Raw genomic sequence first — 21,215 nt, forward strand, 5'->3', positions numbered from 1 at the left:
TGTTGTTATCTGCACTGGCAGGTGAGAGAAGCAAGCAGATAAAGAGCCAGCACCAGAATATGCATGTTGCTGACCTCCCACTCTGAGGCCAAAACTCTGAGTTTAGCTCCTTTCAGGGCGACTGATGGGCACACCAGAGTAAGGTTTAAGCTCCTTGAAGGAAGTTCCATGTTCTTCTGGGGATAAAAGCATCCCTTACTTTTTAAGACAGGCAGGAAAGCAGTATTTATGGCCATGCCATCCTTTTCCTGTATGAAGCGTGGACCAGCAGAAGTCTCTTCTCCATCCACCTTGAGGCACTAGGGAGTCATGTCAGATTATGCCAATCATTAAGAGGTATTTTTATTTAGACTGAGAACCTGCCATGTAACCGGATTGGTAAATGTTTCTGAAGAGCAATTGGGTTGGAGTGGTTCATTCTGAAAGACAACAGCTCATGGAACATCATTGAAATGTTCAGAAAAAAAATGCTTGAAGTGCTATGAAGAATTGCTGGAAGATCATGCAGAGTTAGTGGTACTTCAGTGTTTGCAAGCTGCTTCTGCAGGGACACTTAAAAGACATTGTCAGACTGTGTAAAGGAAAACAGAAAAATTGGCTTTTGTGCCTCATATCACTGAGAATAAGGGTGGTTCTATGCTGGCATTTTCCTTTCTCTGGAAGCAAGATGAGGAAACTTTTTTTTTAAGGTTTTTAACCTTTAGAAGGTTTTTAAAAATAGTAACCCCCTTTCCTACTATTAATTTCTTGTGTAAATAATTGCTGTTGTTGCCATGGTGTTTACAAGGATGAATGGAGCAGGTAGTCTGTGAGATGATGAATGGAAAGAGAAAGATGTTGTCCCTATGGTTACAAAGAGATAGTGGCATGCCTCTGAAATAGTGCCTCTAATAAGGTGTGCATTGTCTGCAAAACTGGAGATGACACTGTAGGACTAACTTGTCAAAGGCAGGAATGGCAGGAGAAAATGTTCTTGGAAGTATTTAATTTTATTTTTTTTTTGGTGAGGATTTATGCTGGCCCTTTCAAATTTGGGGGAAAATATATGGGGAGAAGGTAGATGTAAGAAAAGTGATTTGGGTAAAATTCATCTTACCAGGCATCCAAACCCAGGTATTTCAAGGGAGACTTGACATCCAGACAGTTTGAATTCCACCTCATGTTTGCTTGGATAGTCAGAAGGAGACAAGTGCTTCACATCCCTAAAGAGTGATCCAAGTCACTGGACAGAATTCTCTGGAGCTGAAAGGGAAAGGACTGGTCCTTTCTAGCTGAATATTGACTGTTGACCACGTGATGCTGAATGGCCAGTTTTCCTTTATTTTGCCTAGGGGCACATTGTGCTTGTGTTTTCTGGTGTCCCCACTGTAAATGTTGCCAAAATAACTTAATGGTGAGATAAGGTGTGTGTGTCAAAATGGATGTCTTTGAGACCTCTGAAAAATTTTTGTCTGAGAGATCCTGTACCTGAGGAAGCATCAAAGAGCCAGTCTTTTTGGTATTTCTGGATCTCTTCTGAATGACAAGGGGCAAACTCCTTATGCTGTGCCAGCTGTTTTATGCCCGTTTGCTCCCCGCAGCCATTCAGCAGTAAGAGCACAAAGTCTGCCTGGAGGCTGTTACATTCTCTGCAGCTAATGACAAGCCATGGTTTCAGTAGCTTGTATAAAACATTGCAAGGAGTTCGACCCACCCCCTGTATGAAATATTAGAGTGAAGAAAGCTTTTGGACGCTCTCTCGCTAAACCAATTGCTATGCCCAAGAATTAATAAAATCCATATTGAAGTGACAGCTGGTGGACAGAGCTGGCTTCTTCCTGCATCACTTGGCTCTCTAGTGGCTCATGTTCTGGGTTCAATGCACATTTATCCTTTTATTATGGCATTTATTGATTTTTATTTATTTATGTATTAAATCTCTGTTTCCTAAAGAATCATAATTGCACTGTGCAAAATCTAAGTTTCATCATATCAGCACTAGCTATTAACATACTTCTTTCCTTTTTCTCTTTAATGACTGACCTTCCAAAGGCATTCAGTGAATAAAATAAAAATGCAGACAAGTGAGAATATATTTTCTCATCATGAACCGGTTTCTGTACTGCTTTGACTATTTCTCCTCTTGTCAGTGTATGTGAGTTCTTTTCCTTAATCCATGATTTCTTTCATTTTCCTCACCTCCTAATTTATATGTATATTTCTCAAGCTGACAGAAATTTCAGACTGACTCAGTAGAACAGTGGAAAGTGAGTGTCACAAAGGTAGGGATTCAAATGAACTTTAGAGCAGAAATTCGTTTGCTTACTTATTTATGTTGGTTTTATATGGTAAGTGGCAAGAAGAGATAAAGACCATTCTTTTCAAGGGAGAAAATGTTAACTGTTGTTTTCTAAGGAAGTGGGGTTCAATCATTGTCTCTGTCAGTCTAGTAAATGATTTCTGTTTTGAGACACGGAGAAAAGACAGACCAAGTCTGCCTTTGTTTTCTGGAACTCTGTAACCTGGGTCACCCAGGTAATTATAGCTTTACTTAAGAAACAGAGCGTGTGGGAGAAAAACTCTGCTACTGCTTGTAAGCACAAAGAAAAGACACTTGAGAGAATTAAATTTCATTATGATTTGTATAGGGCATATGAATCATTTTGCATTCCACCTCTAAAGCAGAAAATGATGACTTTAATATCATATTGTAGGACGACACTGGTAAGTCTCTCAAAAGGCAGCTATGGCATCCAGAGATATTGGAGCCTGGTTATTCATTACCTTCTGCTTAAAAGCCGGAGAAAATGCCACTATGAGACTTTGACACCTCCCTATTTATTCCCATTCCTACTTGTAGGTGCTACTGCAATAGAAGCCCTAATAGGGGTGGGTTCTGCTGTGTACACATTGACAGGTACCCCTGGAGTATAACAGCAGATAGCATTGGGTTAAGTGTGTTTGTGTGTGCTCCTGTAAATGCACAGGGACATTTATTTACTTCATTCTCCCATTAAAGTTCTCCCTATCTCAAAGACAAACAACTTCAGAAGGTCATCCCTCTGCTGACTTTTCTGAAATTGCCATCAGTAGGTGACATTATATATTTAATAAAATGTTAATTCTGTGATCCTACCTAAATTGCAGGAGATCAGTAATTATGTCAAAATCTTCCAGAGAACCTCAGCTGAAATATGAAATTTATTTCCCAACTTAAATTTGCAGAATGGCAGTGGGTGAAACAGTTCCTACACATAAAGTGCCTATGAATATGTATGACTGTAAAGAGAGAAAAGAAATACCATTATTGTTCAGGAACATATCATAATTCTTGCGAAGCTTGTGTGCAAACAAATTGTCTGCTACTTGGTCTACTAGTTGAGGCATAAGGTGGCAAACTTCTAATGTGCCAGTGACTGGACTGTTATTGTCCATTTTAAGGCCACAATATCTTTATGTCTGAGAATAAAGGGATTTTTTTTTCCATTAGGAACTCACGTGTTATATTAACAATGCACTGGATTATTTTGTTTTGTAACGGAGAATGCTCAACATGTTTTCCTTTGATAAAGTAATGAATGTGAGGAGAAGAAATGTGAAACACTGAAATACCGTTCTGCTCACACACAGCAGTGTCTGGAAGTGGTACATCTAACTCGAAATTAGTCTATCAATGTTTAAAAACTTTCTGAATAGGATGGACAATTGCAAATTTGGACTATATTTAGTGTGCAGGAAGATGTGAAATAGAGTGGTTTATAGGTTCTGTAGGAGGGTAAGGAACAAAGACCAGAAAAACCAGTTAAATAGTTATTGTGAACCAACTTAAGAAATTACTTTTTAAATACTTTGAAATTAATGACTGGATAAATGTTTTTAAACACCTGTCTGGGTGATGAGCTATCTCTGGAATGTCATGGTTTCCAAATAAGAGATCTGGAAGCTTAATCTTTAGGTGAGGGTGATATGTGTGAAGGACGCTGTTCCCTCACAAACAACCGTTGAACCAGATTATTTGAAAACGGTTTTGATGAACCAAAAAGATCTTCAAAGAAATTTCACCACACCAGGTGACTTTCTGATATTCTCTGTGACGCCTTTATCAACAACTTTTTTTTGAGTGAGAGTCCTGGAAGAGTTTAGAAAATAATACTCCAGTGATACTGTGTTAGACTGGATAACCTGATTGAATACTAAGCTGAGGCTCAGGTCACCCATGTTCTGCAGGTGAATTTCTTGCTGGATAGCCTATGGAAAGTTATTTTAGTTATCTGTGCCTCTGCATCTCTGTTTGCATCTCACATTCTTCTGGAAACAGCTTGAAAACTATGGATGAATTAAGTATAGTATGACACACCAAAAATCATACAGTCCATACCAGCACTTTTATTTGTCCTAAGACACAAACTGTTCTAGTCTATTGTTAAATATCTCACTGTGCTTCTTGATTACTTTATGTTAGTAACTATGTTCCTATAAAGAATTCTGCCTTGTTCTAAAATAAGTATGACTTAGGTCACTGACTTCTGTGTGAAGGACATTCATGCTTTACAAATACCCAGTTTAACTAGATTATCTGCTCACTTCATCAAATCACTGTTTTGAGACTCCACAACATGTTCTGTTTTATGGTGATATGCCAGTGTGCATCTGATCTCATCAAATTCTGTTTGTGATGGGTAAATTATCTCATGAAAATAGTATTACTTAATCTGGTTTTAATTTCTGTATGCTTGGAGAGGAAGAAAATTCTGTGTGGTGTTTCATCCTGTCAATGCTAATCTTTCTCCTCAGTGCTGTATCTCCAAATAGCAGATGTGTGCTTTATTGCAGTGTTGGTCCTCTATAGCACAGCATAAAGTTTTGGCAGGAACAAACAATTTATTGTATTAGAGTCAAACACAATCAAATGTTCCTTTTCCTATGAAGCATGGTCAGATATTGATATTGCATTAGCTAACATTTTAACATAGCAGAGGCTTAATAAGATACATTATTACTCTCTCTAGGCTGTTTAATTAAACTAAACAGTCGCTGTGTATTGTACATTGGTTTTCTGCCAAGGGAAAGTAAATCTGTATTATATTAGTTTCACATACCAAATTATATCCTCCCCCCATCAGAGACTTTTTAGAAGAGCTGACACTGCTGTCACATGAACTGCACAGTACAAACTGCCTTCCCATGTCATGGGACTGTCCTTGTAGCTCAGTATTCTCCAGTAGCCTGAGCAAGTTGTGTGTGCAGGGAAGACTTGTGTCTGCAGAGCTACATGTTGTATTCCATTGGCCAGAGTCCCTGTTGGCTGCCAGAGAGTACAGGGATAAGCATCATAACCCCTGTCCTGCCAACAGAACTCTTCTCCATCCCTCTGTTGAGGCAGAAAGATCTGAACTCTGGTCGCCAGGATGGCTCTTATTGGCCCCGTGGTGGTCAGGTGACAGGAGTGGGTTTGTCACTGTCACATCACATTATTTCTTCCGGTCCAGAAGTTTTAAGAGTTTGGGGAAACTGGGTAATCCAGTGGCGTCTGCTCTGGTATTGCTCTTTAGTGCTGGGCATTGCTATCTCTGCTGCCAATGGCACTGTACACAGTGATCAAGGTGAACATTCACTGCTTCCCACTGAGGAGATGGGAAGGATATGGGCAAAGCAGGCCAGGGGGTCCTACTGTTTTCTTTTAAAGCAAGAGCTGATGCAGAATCACGGAGAGAGCTGCAAGCAGAGAGGCATTCAAGGCACTTGCTTTTGGGAGTTGTTCTGTTGAATTACTACTACAAAGCAGAGGAAGACAAAACATTTGTGGTATTTCTCCTTATAAGCAAAAATAAATTGCACAGGAAATACTGAAGTCTTTTTTACACAATTTTGAGCCTGTTTTACCTGGCAGAAGTGTACATCTGCGTATTGCGATGCGGAGCTGTGCAGAGAGGGCAAAGCTATGCCCAAATAATCGTGCTGTAGAACTGGAAGGTGCATATTTTTATCAGTGGCAGTAAGCCCTGTATCACAGTGAAGGATGATGCTTTGGCTCTATTTTGCACAGTGTCATGTGCAACATTTTCAAGAACAGCAAAGAAATGTCTGTCATGGTCCTGTGTTGTGTTTCACATGCCCCCACAGAGAGGCGTGAATGGTTGGATGCATCACAGCAGTGTCTTTAGCATGGCTCTGGCACCATGGTTAGATTCAAGAATGGCTGTATTGGATTTATGGGAGGCTTCATAACACAGTTATGATTTATCTCATGCTGAATGTTTTGTTGTTGTTTTGTTTCCCTCAACAGAAGATTAACCTGGAGTTCTATATTGACATCCATGCCCACTCCACCATGATGAATGGCTTCATGTATGGGAACATCTTTGAAGATGAGGAAAGATTTCAGCGACAGGCTGTTTTTCCCAAGCTACTCTGTCAGAATGCTGAAGACTTCTCTTATGTAAGCAATATTTTTCTTAACTATATTTTCTTAGGGTTTTTTTTTCATGATAAATCTCTGGCTTTACTGGATTGAGTAAATTTTATTTCAGTATTAACAGAAGGCTACTTAAAAATGTTGTTATTATTAGCTCCCACTTTTCCTCTCATGCTTACCTTATCCAGAAGTGGTAAGTTGTGATCTTATGTATGTCATTAGACACATGAACAAAAGCAGGTTCTTCATCATTCATATTATAACCTTAGGTTCTGAATTATTGGAGCACTTTGTTTTTGTCAGATCTTTTGTCTTTTGATCAACTGGATCGGCTTTATTGTTCCATTGTTTTTTATTATTTTGTCAGTTACTTTACTTTTACACTCTAAATAATAACATAATAACAAATAGAAAGAAAAATAACTAGCTCGAAAGAAAAGGTTAGGTAATCTTCTGTTAAAAGTTGTGGCAAAGGCAATGTGTGCTTTTGAAATTCTTTGATATTACCATGGAAAACTGTTCTGGAAATAAATGGTGAGCTCTTCTAATGAGTTGAAAAGGGGCACGTGTTTTTTGAACAAGTTTCAAATAGAGTAGAAGAGCTCCTTAGCACACAGTCATTGCAGTCGCTTTGCAGAAATCAGTAGATTTAAGAGTGGTCCAGTGTGTCCAAGTATGACATCCTGGCCCTTTCCAGGGGCTCTTTTGTGCACCAGTTTTCCCTGAAAGCTGTGCAAGTAGAGCACACAACTCCCAAGACTTCTGCAACAGCTTGATTGCTTCTCCTGGCACATCTGTGGAGCTCCCAGCGAAGCTGCTTCTACACAGCTCTCCCTTGCTCAGTCTCTGACATCCCCTTTTTGCTTATACTTCATCCTCCTGGTACTGAGAAATGAATCTGTGTCTCCTGTCAGGGTCTAGAACAGCTGGGTCGTGGTGCCTGCCTCTGCTGCAGTGCCACTCCAGCCAGCTTGTGGCAGAGGTGGTGGCAGAGGGAGGATAGGGACCCTGCACCATTCCATGTGTTTAGCTCTAGAGAAACAAAATTTAAAACAGATACAAAAGCAGACAAGTCCACAAGCAAAACAAAATGTAATTGAAAGAAAAGGCCGTTTTCATCATGGCAAGAATGCTGGCCTAAAGCTTTCTTATCAATATGCAGGAGATAATTTTTTTGTCTTCTGTTTGTGTATCTTGCACTGTGGAGTTTGGATGGGAATTGAATGTAGAAATAGAGCTCTGCCATTGTTTTCTTGACATATGTGATCCAGCAGAAGGAAGGAAGGACCTTAAACCTCCCAATTCCCAATCATTTCTCTATTCTATGGTAGTTTGTTTTACGCAAGAGTGGGAAAAAGATTGGATCAGTCTCTGACTTTTCCAAGGCTAGGCAGAAGATATCCTTTCCTCTGTCTTTTCTGCTCTGAGGAAGAGGGGCCTCTAGTAGACCAAATATTTCCCTTTTCTCCTTGGCATCACCAATGGCAGCTGTCTGGTAATGCATGGGAGGGTGTGTGGCTTCTGTTGCTTCCTCTATTGTCTCAAAGTGTTGTTTAACCATTGTCAGATTTGCTTAACAATTGTCTGTATGTTTTGGGAGTTCAGGGGACTGCTGCAGTGTGAAGCTTTCTGCAGTCAACCATTGCAAGGGCTTCTCAGAGAACTGTCCAGAGTGCAGAAGACCAAATCTAAATGAGGAGGGACAGCAGCTGTATCTGTTCCCAGCTGTTTGGAATCTGGGGAAGAGGGAGTGGGGTACAAGAATCAGCCTCTTCTTATCCGAGGAGACCTCAGTGATCAAGTTTCTTATCTGCATCTGATTGTTTCAAAAACACATAACATATAAGGGGCATTCACAGATCATAGCAATGAAAACCTGCAATTGATAGGAGTTGAGAATTTTTGTGCTCAAGTGTGGGAATTTCTCTCTGCTACAGTGGGAGATTAAGTGTTCCTCTTAGCACAAGCCTTGCTTGGCAAAGGGAAAATCTTTGAGAAAATGGTATAGGAAATGGAAACCAATAGCTAAATAAACAGCACAGTCTCTCCCCTTTGACTCTCGATCTCCTTCCTGTAGGAACTGGCAGTCAGATATATATGTTGGCATCCAATGCACCAGAGTGCAACCACGGTGCTACTGGCACTCACTACCATTGTCTTCCAGCTAACATCCTACTGGTCTCTTGAGGCTGGAAGCTTTTCCCCACCATCCATCCAGGCCAATCTTCCCAGGGCAGCTGAGTGGACATAAATGTTGGAAAAGGAGACAGCCACCAGCTGTCTGATGTGTGTGAAGTGACTACTCCTGCTGTCTCCAAGTAGGAAAGTCTGTTTTCTTCTTTTCAGCTCTAACCATGTGGGCTATGCGACCAGTTGGAAATATCAGGTGAAGAGAGGAAAGGAATCCAGAACTTCCTGCATTTAAATTGAAGGGAGGGGGGAAATGTGCTGAAGACTTAAAATAGTGTATGTAAATATGCCCTACTGCCTGCTCAAAGGGAAGGGGGGGAAGTGCATCGTTAACGTTACCAGGCTGGTGTTTGAAAGTGTGGGAATGGACCACTGTTGTTACTAATTAATTTTCCAAAGCTTCAGGAGGTCTCATTTACATTGTATGCTGCTGCGGCCATTTGTTGGGATTATAATACTTCAACAGCAGCACTTCAAGTGAAAACTGGCGGCTGCATGAAGTGTTGTCCATAATTGACTAGCTCCATGTCTTCACACAGCACAGAGACAATGTTCCATTATGCTATCCATTGACAGTATCATTGAAAAGATTACTCTCCTTAAAGCATCTGTCAACCTTGATTGATTTACAAGGGACAAAGAACTGAAAAGGTTTGAAGTGCGGGTACAATTTTTGCCACCGTTTAGCATACATAATGGTTCTCCTTTGATGTCAAAAGCTCATCTTCTATTAATAATGCAGAGAGCTTTTGAATGCAGGCTACTTGTATGGAGTTCCACACTAATAACCTACTTGCTGTGAAATGGGATTCACTTTGGAGAAGCAGTCATTTGGGTTTTACATGTTCGGAATGAATCCCAACTCAAAGGGATTTATTTCAGTGCTCTGCATGATTGCAGCTGAGCCCGGCACGGGTTAGGGAAAGCAGGCAAATCCTAGCCTGCTCCTCCAGCCGAGAATCTGGCAGAAATCACGCAGCCAGATGCAAAGGAGCATGAACAACAAGCCTAAGACGATGTGATCAAATGCCTTGTGCCGTTTTGTCTGGCAACCTTCTATTAATATACTTTAGAGTGCATTTCATGCCTGGGCTGCTTCCTTCACCTGTCATTTCCAATAGGCCTTTTTATTTAAATGACAGCATCTAAGGGAGATTGGGGATTAGAGTAGGGGATGGATAGGGGATTTGTACCCACATGGCTGTTGTAGGACCAAATGAGAGTCACCCAATGTCTCTGGGCTCTACCTGTTGGGCAAAACACTTGACCTTGCAGCACTCTGGAAGGCTGACTGTGGCTTGTAGGCATAAGCTGTGAAAGGGACCAGAAATTCCTCATTTGTACATGACTTCAGACACAGAGGCCTGCCTTTGGTTTAGATATCAGCATGTGAAGAGGAAAGTGAGAGAAAGGCTGGGAAGTTTTGCTCCCAGATAAATAAATGAGACATTCTTAGGCAGCTGCCTGGGCAAAGGGGACAAAATCTGTAAGGAAAACATTTTATATTTTCAATGTTTAAGAAGGATATTTTTAAACACTGAGGAGTAAATATAATCTGTATGAAAGCTCTAACAGTGAGAGCTGACAAGCTCTTTTGAAAGGCTGACTCATTGGGTTTTAGGAGCAGCTGTTGACACCATGTCTGAGTGCCTTAAACATCAGCCATGGCTAGGAGTAGTTGCAGTATTTGGAGGGGTGTTCTTCATTTGACCTTTCTTGTTCTGGAGAGTGGATTAGTCATAACGACCAGACACAAGCACTTGAGCATTTCAAGAACCTGCTAGTCTTAGGGGTGGCTAATTTTGACCTCTGTGACAGTATGAGAGGAGACCATCTGTTCTCTCTGGTTCATTTAAAAGAAACAACCGCAGACATTCTTGAATGGCTTTATCACTTCATACAGATTGCTTTTCTATGCAGTTAAAGGAAAAAGGCTTGGCCTGATCTTATTAGGTTTTTTTTCCCTTTGGACTCTGAACTGGTGGCACTTGGGATACCTTCGAGTTCTCATTTAATTTTCTTGGATTCGATCTCCCAGGAGAGCACCTTCCTTAGAAATACTCTTCGTCCTTTGTGTGCCATGGTTAGCCAAAGATCCTGATAAAAACTTGGGGTCTCATTATGTTGGGCATTGGGTAACGACTGAGGAAGTCCACAATCCCAAGAACTTCCAGCCGTGCTGGGAAAGAGATAGAGAGTTGCTGGGAAGTTATTTGCTCGGAGAAACTGGAGAATAAAATTTGAATCTCCCAAGTGGCAGTCTGGTTTCTTTGTCAGCACTTCCCTATATTTTATACCGTGCTCACGCTCAACAGTGAAGTCTCTGGACAACAACCCACCCAGTTTCCTTTAGGGAAACCTGTTGTTAACCCCAGTGCCATAATGCATGTAACTAAAACATATTTTGGAGAGTATCATTTTCTCAGCAATATGAGAAAATTCAGATGTGGAATTATTTGCACTAGTACTTTTTGTTGTGTTTTTTTGTTGGGTTGGTTTGTTTTGGCTTTTTTGGTCTGGATATCAAACACAGAGCAACAAAGAAAAATATTTTAATCTCTCTATTTTTTACCTATTGCCTTTGACCCACACATTCTGGGTCTGTTGTTTTCATTTCAACACCACCCCCTTCATTCAAGCTTTATTAGAGAACACGTGTTCATTCGAGAAAACCTCTTCCCACAGCAGCCTCGCTGGGCTCTTATGATTTATCCTGGTCTCCCTCTTAGTCTTGGGATCCCTATTATTTATCCCAATGTGTTTTGGGCCATGTCTAAAGGGAGTGCTGGCACAAATGCTTGAGAGAGTAATATCAACTCCTGAACACTGAATGACCAAATCCCAATGATCTGTTCCAAAATAATAACGAATAAGTTTGTGTTGCATATGGCGGGGCAGGAAGCAATCAGAAAGTTGCTCAGGCCTAGCATTTATCCTGAATTCCATACTGACTTGCACCATTGTCTCCTAAGTGCCTCTCTTCTGTTTTGGCAAAAAAAGACTCTTGTCCCAAAAAGGCCAAAGCTGTTGCATTCAGGTAGGTTTTGTTAACATCATGCAAGCTTAACAGATCTACTCAGAAATCTCTTAAAACCTGAGCACAACAAATGATCCTACCTCCTTTTTTGTTGCCTTGTACAGAGGCATATCCAGGAAGACAAATACAGCTATTATGTGCTTTAGCACCCCTTTGGGATGTATTTCTGCTCGATGTTTCTTGGCCGTGTTGCTCCATAAGTCCATTTATTTATTTATTTTTCCTGGAGGCTGGGTGAGGTGAGAGAGGAAAAGTGTTTCTGGTGGCACAGGGAACAGATTGTAAAGCCTGTGTTCCTAAGTGTTATAGGCTTTGGTCTCACAAGAATTCTGCCCTCTGGAGAGTCTCAGCAAAGTGAAGCTGCTCCATTAGGTTGTGCTGCACCAGTCCACCCCTCTTTGTATACAGAAGGTTGAATTTGTATTGCAAAGAGAAGGAAAAGTGGCGGGGGGGGGAAGAGAAGTTTTTGAGCAAAACAGGTTTTCTTTAAGTACGTTCTTGCCTTATTGTTTGTGCACGTAGCAGTTGCCAGTCCCTTCTCCATCCTCACAGGGGTAGAAATTTAGAAAATCCACAGAAGAAACAAGTTTTCATAGCAATTTTATGGTGTATTTTCAAAGACTGTCATTACTCTAACCTAATGTCAACATGCTGGGAGCAGGTGACAGCCTCCCAGAGCATCAGAAATGAAAGGAGCTCCTGTAGATTTCCCATGCAAGCTGCTTCTCCTGCAGAGCACTGTGAATTCCCTCAGCTGGGACAAACTGTGCTGTGAAGGAGGGGTAGGAAGCTGGTTAAGAACTGGGCACCCGTTCCCCTCCCAGGAAATCTTTTTGGGTATTACCTCTTTAACTCTGTGATATTTTAACATATGTAGAATACAACTCTGGCTCAGAGAACTGTTCTGGAGCAGTGAGAGATCCTAGAAGGAGTTTGAGCAACGGGCTGTATTGGGTTGTCCTGGGAGAAGTGTACAATATGCTGTCCCTCCTCAGGAAGGTTGTAACCTCCTGATTTAGGCCTACAAGTGAGCAGAACATCTATTTTCCACAGAGCAAACCACTTTTTCAGACTATTGAAAGCAACTGTGTGCATGACGGGTGTATTTTCCTTTCTGCTTCACATTGTCCTAAGTTTTTGTCATTTGTATAAATGATTATGAAAGCACTCCCAGGAGACCACACACACACACTCATAAAACTACTGTAAAGAGAAGCATTGCAGGCTATTGCTAGAGGCTATTTTATTGTATATTTTGAGGAAACGTCTCATTTTCTCCTGACAAATGGAGAAAGTGAGAACTCCAGAGACTCGAATTATTTTCTAAACAGTGTGATTATTCTGCAGAGCTTAGACTAGGAAATGCCATCATCGGCATCTTTGGGGAAGGATGTGCTCTGAGAAGCAGAGGCTGCTATTAGTAAAAAAAACAGGGGGAAAAGCACATATTTTCTTAGAATAAAATCATAGAATCAACCAGGTTGAAAAACACCTCCAAGATCATCAAATCCAACCCTTGATCCAACCCCGCTGTAGTTCCCAGACCATGGCACTGATGCCACATCCAGTCTCACCTTAAACACCTCCAGGGACAGTGAATCCACCACCTCCCTGGGCAGCCCATTCCAATGTCTGATTACTCTCTCTGTAAAAAATTTCTTCCTAACATCCAACCTAAACCTCCCCTGGCAGAGCTTAAGAATTGAAGCATTTTGAGATCCCCTATTTGTGTCTATTACTGGTTACAGCTTGGGTTGTCTTTTTAAAGGGAAAAAAGTTCCAGGCTAACTCTGGTTAATGGGTGACAGGTTGGGCATAGGTTAATGTTTGAGTAGGTGACATTGTCACATGTGGTTAAGTTAACTTCTGGTGACAGGGAGCTGCAGACTCACTGAGGGAGGAGCTGAGAAGACCTGAGGAGGACCTGAGGACTCTGTGTGTGCATGTTTGGGATGGCAAAATCTAGTAGCAAGAGGAATTCTGAGTTTTGCTTATAAGACAGAGTGAAATCTGCCTCCTCCTCTTTTTTTTTTTTCTCAAGTGGGCTGTGATGGGCTGCTCAGCTCTGTAGGGAAACCTTTGTCTGACTCTGTGAAGGTGCTGCAGGCGTTGTTTAAGAAGCTTTCTCAAAAGAGCTGCTGTTTTGATTTGGATTCCACCTGCTGTGGCAAAGCCAGTGGACTCAATAAGCGTCTTCAGTGCTGCAGCACTGGGGGAGGTTGGAGCTGTGAGTACAAGCAGCTTCAGTGCGTGTGAGGATGGACCCTAGTGAATGTGGATTGCAGGCCAAGCCCCTGCACTGGTGCTGCCAGTGTGACTGGTACAAGGTGCAGAGACAGGCAGCAGGCTGTGGAGACCTGCTTCAGTCCTGGAGCTGTACAGCAGAGCACGGATATTAATGAGCAGTAAAATGAACAGCTACTGTAGTTCTTGCAGGTGAACAGCTGAAACCCTGAAGCGTGAAGGCCAGTTACTTTTCTGACTACAGAGCTTCCAAAAAAAAGAGAACTCATTTGGTAGTTTTGGTCTTGAGGCATAAACTGAGAGCTTATAAAGCTCCCTCCTTCCAACCTCTCTGCTAATGACCATGCAAATATGTGTTTTTATCAGCAAACTTAAGCAGGCATGACTGAAAGACACTTGGGAGGGATGGGGAGTGGGAAAGTTCTGGTATTCCTTAACTGCACATTACAGGGATAATGAAGCCCCTAAGGGAGCAGATGTGTGTGTGGTGACAATGTACCTTTAAATTGTTATTTCTCTGAGGAGAATTGCTCTTTAAAGCCTGAGAATGTGGTGCTAGGCAGGTTGTGTTCATGGTACTCCTACAGTGCTGCCTTTAAGAAAGGGTCATTGCTCTGCTTTCCTCTGAGCAGGAGGAAGAAGGCAAAAAGAGACAGCTAGTGGAATGGTGAAAATCTCCTAGGATTTGAGGCTATTTAGCCTTCAAATTTCAGTTTTAGGCATTCTCACATTCTTGGGACAGGTCAAACTGTTTCAGATCTCCTCTGCATGCCTTTTCTCAGATTTCTGCAAATCAAATTCTAGATCAGAGAATATTCCCCAGTTAAACCCAAACTTTGCTGCCCACCTCAGTGTTTCCTACCAGGCACAGAAGTTACGAAACAAAATGCTGTCAACTGCAGAGCCATCTGTGAGAGTGACTGAGCCCTATTCACAGGAATACTAGTCCAATCTGGCTGTTCCTAAGGGAACTGGAAAAACTTCAAGAAATGGGATTCCTCTTTGAAATGACCCTCAACTTTTCAAAACCTCCTCTTCCCAAATTTCAGTAGTCACAATTGATTTTGAGATGAAATAAGTTTTCCTCCTGTGCACCAGAAACATGGCAAAGTTGCAAGAGGACATGAATTGTGGAGTAATTCTGACTTTGTTCCCATTTCATCACATCTCTGCTTCCAGAATCCTTATCTTTGCCTGCTACCTCCTTCAGATCAGCTGTCTGCTTTGGGGATTTTTTTTCTTTTTTTTTTCTTTTCTATCTTTTTTTGTTGTTGTTGTTAAATAATTCCATCTACATTTTAGATGCTGACTTAGTAGCTTGTTTGTCAAATAAACTGGAAGAAGGCCACCTGATAGCAGCCTCACAAATGCCATGATTTCCAAGTCTCTAGACCCAGTTGGCATGGAGTTGATAGTCTATCACCAAAAAAACCCCAAAACACAAATACATATGTTTTCCAGTCTATTAAAAGAGTTAATGGAGCTGGTGAGAGATGGGTGTGATGAGAGAGTTAAGTTGGCTTTTGAAGTGAGAAGTTCCCTCTGTGCTTTCAGAGAAGTAAGGAGATAAGTTTTGCTTGTAAGATAGCTCAGTGGGCTACCAGCAGCAAGAATGGCAGGGTGAAAGCAGTGAATGCTGGACATGTCCTGGCAGGAATTGGCTCTATCCATATGAAGAAAGTGAGATGTCAGTGGCACCCCTCTTATGGCTCCCTGAGGAGGGGCAAACACAAAGGTCACAGTTTGTAACATTGCTATTTGCAAACTTCTCTGGCAAAGATTCCAAAGCCAGTGCCTTTCCGTGCTCTCTTTCTGACTTTTGCAGACTTCAATAAAGCATTCTAGAAAATGAGAGTGAGTGAGTTATAGCTGATACTGTAAAATTCTCCACTGAGATGGATTTGACATTGTCTGGGCTCCACTCCATTTCCCAATGGCACGTCTATTCTTCCTTGATGACAAGTGTGTCATTCCTTTTTTCTAGAGCACTAACTTTTTATTATCGCTTTTTTTTTTGCTACACTGGGGCAGTGAGTTGAGGGTTCGTAGAGGTCAGACCTGCTTTGGATAAAAAGCTTGTTCTTCATCTATGAGAGCAGCCTCAGTGGATAGCTCTGGTGAGGTTGTAACTGAGTCCTGATTACGCTTGGCCATTGCTGGTATTGATAAATGGAGAACATGATTATTTGTGTGCATAATCCCAGTTTACACCAGTAGGTAAAGTGTTTATTGCTCAACTAGAGAAGGAGCAAAACATGTGACATTTTTCTGGTTTTGGAGAGGGGTTTTTTTCAGGAGTACTTAGGCTGAGTTGGGAAGTACAGTTATGGAAATGGCATAGGGTGACCCAGCATATTTTTATGTGTTGTAATATGAAACCATTCTCTAATTATGAATCCTCTTGGTGTTTTTTGTCTCTGCTCTTCTCCTGGAAAGATTTCTAACATGATTCTCTGATTTTTGAGCGTGTACTTGAACACACTACATCCTATTGTAAAGCACTTCCTGGACCTACATCATCTAGATATGACAGCAACTGGGAAGATCTCTTTAGTCTTAGTTTCATGCAGATACTCTGTTTGTGAGGAGAAATGATCTGGAAAACATTCATGTGGACACTAGAGCTCAGATTTTTTAAGATATCTGCAGTTCGCTACTTCCTTCCATGGGCACATCCACAATCAGTTGTGTGACATTAGATGTGAACAGCTGGTAAAATCTGATGGGTTTCAGGAACCCCCTGGACCTTGATACAGCAGAAATTCATCTTCTACAATCTATCAAAGCCTGTGATCAGATTTCTGTCTGGTTGGCGATTTTCTCAGTCGTTCATATCTTGTTGTTTTGTTTCTTTCTGGGTTGGAGAAACACCTTAGGGCTGATCATAAATGATGTGCAGTCCATACCCCAGTTCCCATGACAGGAGCCTGGCAAGGTCTGACTTGCATTGTGGTCATACTTTGTTCCTCTTTTACTTAATGTGTTGACCAATTTCAGAAGATGACAAAGATTAATTCTCCAACAAGTTCTGTAGGAGAACTTTGTCCTACCATCAGTAAAAGGTAAGCTCCCATCCATCACCAGCTGGACATAGCCTGCTTGACATTTCAGCCTTTTTTGGCATCTCTTTTTCCACTGAAAAGTGGATCCAGACTTACTGGGTTTTGCCTCCAATTTTTCCTTTTGTGCAGCCCAAGGTTTTCTGATGCTTAAGCGACACAAGTCCCCTCTGAAGTCATCCCCCTCCACATACACTGGGGACGAGGTCCCACCAGTTGAAGCACCCACCACACTGAACCACTCAGACTCCAAGTTCACCAGGACTACAAAGGGTGGACTTGGACAAAATTCAGTCTCAGATGTGTTGGAAAAGTGCTGTTCTCCCTCTTTGCTTTTTGGAAGTGCTCTTGTGACCAATTGATACAGGCATGCAGAGGCAACCAGCAACCTGCCTGCCCTCGGTCTGTGAACATGGACTGCTCGGGGCATTCATCCCAGTGATAGTTAGCGGGAAGATGGAGCAGTGCTGAGAAACCAAGAGTATCCCTCAGCCCTATGGGAGCTGCCCAAGCTGTTGAGCTTGTAAACTGGCTACCAGGGGGCTGAATTCACTGAGGAGAGACATTGTGTGGTAGAGTGTCCTTACCAGCCAAGAGACAACGCTGCCCTGGAGACAGGGGTTCTGGCACATTGAGAGGTCTGACCAAGGACCAAGATTTTTTTTCTGCTTTGAAACCACTCCAGAAAGAATTTACATGCCTTTTTTTTTTTTTCCCTCATTTCCCTCCAAGCATCTTAGTCTGCTGCAATGTCTGAATACGGTCCAATTGGTTCACAAATGTCTTTGTACTGCTTGGCTGCTCATTCCCTGTCATTCCCAGTGGGGAAACTGGCCACTCAGAAGCTATTCAGCACAGAATGGGAAGGAGGAATGAAATCTGGTAGGAAGTCCTGGGGAAGCTGCCACTAATGCCTGAGATGTACAGAGAGGGTCAACACACCTTCTGGCTCCCAAGTGTGTTTGAAATCCAAGGGTGGTTTTCTGGTGGGTTTCTTGCCACCAGAAGGTAAGGGAATCCTTCACCCTTTCTTCTCTGCTCCTTTAAAACTGGATTGCTTGGCAGCTTCTAATCCTGTAGATAGCTATTTGTTCACTGAGTTTTCTCACACCAGCCGGGAAGCAAAGTCCTTCTGTGAGCTTTAATGTATCTGTGTGTTTTAATAATGCATTGTTGTTGATTTTATACAAATATCACTATTTAGGAACTTCAAAGTCTTTGGTTTTCCCCCACCCTCCAGACTTTACTTCTTGCTGCTGCTGTTGTTGACACTTCCATGTGTTTCAGCCTTGGAGAAATAAATATTTGTTTAGCTGTTCTCCTGCTGTGCCAGCTCAGTGCATTTGTTTAATGATGAGTTCAGTTCAGCTTTGCAAGGGGTTTAGGGAAATATATTATCCCAGAAAAGCGAGAGACTCATTTGCAGACAAGTTGACCTGTGTTCTTGCCCCCCTCTTGCCACCCCATCCCTCTTTTCCCCAGATTTGAGTTTGATTAAATAAATGTGCATACAAAACTCCAAGTCAGTTGTGGGGAGGAGTCAAAGTTTTGCCTGTTTATTTCTCCACTCCATTTATCCTGACCTGAAATAGTGAGTAGAAGGTTGGACTCTAGCAAGTAGCTGCTGCCCTTTCTTGTCATTACCTAAATTTTCTTTAATCTGTAATTTTCTTCTTATCATCTAAAATATCAAATCACATTTTGTCTTATAATATTTGCTTTAGAGCCAAGCCCAAGCCTCTGCTTCAAAACATGTATGTTTTATGTTCTCTCTACCCCAACCTTCTTGAGTCAAATGAGAGATTATACTTTTCACTCAAGACATCAAATTGGTCTATGCCATCAGATTTTTTTTAAAAATGAGGACAATGTTAACCTCCAAAATCTACATTTGTGCACCTAGATGAAGGTTCAGCTTCTTTTTATTCCTGGAAATGCAGCACTACTTGGCAAAGAAAGGAACATGGGATTTTATTAATGCCATTGCCATTTCAAGTAATTTTGCACAGCCGAAACTGGAAGTTTTCTATTAAACAAACAAAACACCAACCAAAAAAAAAAGAAAAAAAAAAAAGAGAGAGAGAAAAATCCACAAAACAAAACAAAAAACCCCAAACCACACAAAATAGCATTATAAAAATTCAAATTCTGGAAAGATCCAAATTTTCTTTTTCTGGCCATTTACAAAACCTTCTTCAAGTTATTGAAGCTACTTATGCTTCACTTTTGAAATACGGTAAGTATAATTTTGCCAATAACTGCATTCAACTTCTGCCAGAAAGCAAAAATCACTTCAGTGAAGTAACACATCAGACTCTCTCTTTATCTGTTTCCAGCTGATGAGGTTTCAGCCTATAGCACAGACTGTTTGTTATTATGTGTCAGTGCATGACCTGGCACTTGTGCGGCCGAGTTTCATCTGACTACAATCACTCTGGCCCTCAAAGTCATCCCACTGTTTTTTCATTTGTATGATATTCAGAACCTCCTCCATAATGATGATTCATTCCACAATGTGTCATCAGCAAATTTTGTTGACATGGTTGTCCTTAACCGTGCCAAGAACTGTGATGAAAATATTATGTAAGATTTATCCCAAGAACCATCTATGAGGAATTCCACTCATAACCTTCTGGCCTGATTAAAATTATAGAAAATAGGTAAAGGACCTTATGTGCTAACTGTATCCCAAAGACATGAACTGTACTCAGCAGATACTTGTACAATTTGTTTTTAAACCTAGTTGATGAGATTCCATAATCTTCATAGATACTCCGTATCAGTAACTGAGTCTCCTACTCACTGAAGTACTTCTATCCCTAATGTCTTCACTGAGTCACTTCTCCCACATTTTCTTTGTTTTCCCTGTGCCAAACACAGACAGAGAATTAGCTCGTTCCCTTGTGAGTGATGCTTCTGCACACAAACTCCAATATCATGTCCTGACACATTAGTTGTCTCCTTACTTTGAGCTGACTCCATCCAGCTGATGCTGTCATGCATTAAAAGTCCCACCTCAGGCATTTGTTTGAACACAAAGCACTATCCTCTGAAGGCAATGTTCACTTGACTTAGGAAGCAATCCCCAGAGCATGATCATCTTCCTTTATGTTTCTGAAATTTAACTGAAGACAAAGCTTCCCTCAGTTTCAGGGTCTCAGCAGATTTTTGAAGGCTTCTTTTGCAGGAAGGCAGAGAACATTCCTTCTTGTAGACCTCTTCAAGTATTTTATTCCATGTATCAGATTAACAGTTAAGTTCCCCAACATTCCTTATGAGTGACTTACCTCCCTGTCCCATAAGTATTCAGAATATCCTGAAGGCTTCTGTCATGTAATTTGGTGGAAATTACATTATATGTACATAGCAGAATGAATTCTGTGTACCAATTACCACAAAGCTAAATATTATGTTACCACAAAGACAAGTTGCATTTGGAAACAACTATATATAATGCTAATAAGAAACCCAATTCCATCTTATTCTAATTAACCTGGAAAACCTTCCTTTTTCCAAATGAGAGAGACTTCAAGACATTCAGAATGTTAATAAACCCACAGGTATTTCCACTCTTTATATCTCCTGGCATACACTATTTATCAAGAATGGTTGCTCATTTCAGTCTGAGTCTGATTTTTCTCAGTCTAGAGAAGTTTAATATTTTGAACCATTGCATCCAATTTTTTAAATGAAAAGGAAATCTTATTTTCCCTGGTTTTGGTAAGGGGTGGAATTCCTAAATATTGACAATGTGTTAGCAAGAAAAGACACCAGCCTTAAGGCTCCTTAGGAGGACACGGCACAGCTCAGAGAATTCACCATGGGCACAATGAACACTAAGCTATGTTAAGGGTCCTTTGTGTTCACTGGTAACATAAAATTCTTACAGCAGGAGATATTATGACCTTTTATACAACAGATCCAAGTTGGATCATTTTTTTTTGTGGTTGTCACTAGTTTGTGCTGAGCCCAGATTGGCTCAGTCTAATGGTTATAAGGTTTGTGAATAGAGTCTGAAAATCAAAATGAAATCAGAATCCATTTTTCTGTCTAGCTGGTAGGAACAAGCTCTGAGACTTCAAACAACCTGAAGATGAGCTGCCCTTTAGTGTCCAGATGTCATGCCTTCAAAGGAGAGCTAAAACTCATTTATGGAAATACTTGGAGTCCTCCCCTCCACCCCTCAAATGAATAGTCATAAAGCTGTAGGGTTCTTAAAGCCAGATCTTCAGTAATAGCACAAAATACTGCCTTTTATACTGTGCTGATAATGCTGTAGAATAGTGCAGTA

At 41.2% G+C, this 21,215-nt stretch overlaps 1 protein-coding gene across 2 annotated transcripts in view; it reads left to right on the forward strand.

Annotated features, from left to right (window-relative positions):
• The window catches only part of BEND5 (BEN domain containing 5), a 911,380-nt gene that overhangs the window by 802,935 nt on the left and 87,230 nt on the right, over positions 1-21,215 (forward strand). For both annotated transcript variants that reach the window (XM_027683052.1, XM_027683053.1), the window contains exon 10: positions 6,266-6,418. In XM_027683052.1, coding sequence (XP_027538853.1) covers positions 6,266-6,418 — 153 coding nt within the window. The remainder of the gene's footprint in view (positions 1-6,265; positions 6,419-21,215) is intronic.

Source organism: Neopelma chrysocephalum, unplaced genomic scaffold, assembly GCF_003984885.1.
Source record: "Neopelma chrysocephalum unplaced genomic scaffold, ASM398488v2 Primary Assembly neopelma1_64, whole genome shotgun sequence".
Classification (NCBI taxonomy): domain Eukaryota; kingdom Metazoa; phylum Chordata; class Aves; order Passeriformes; family Pipridae; genus Neopelma; species Neopelma chrysocephalum.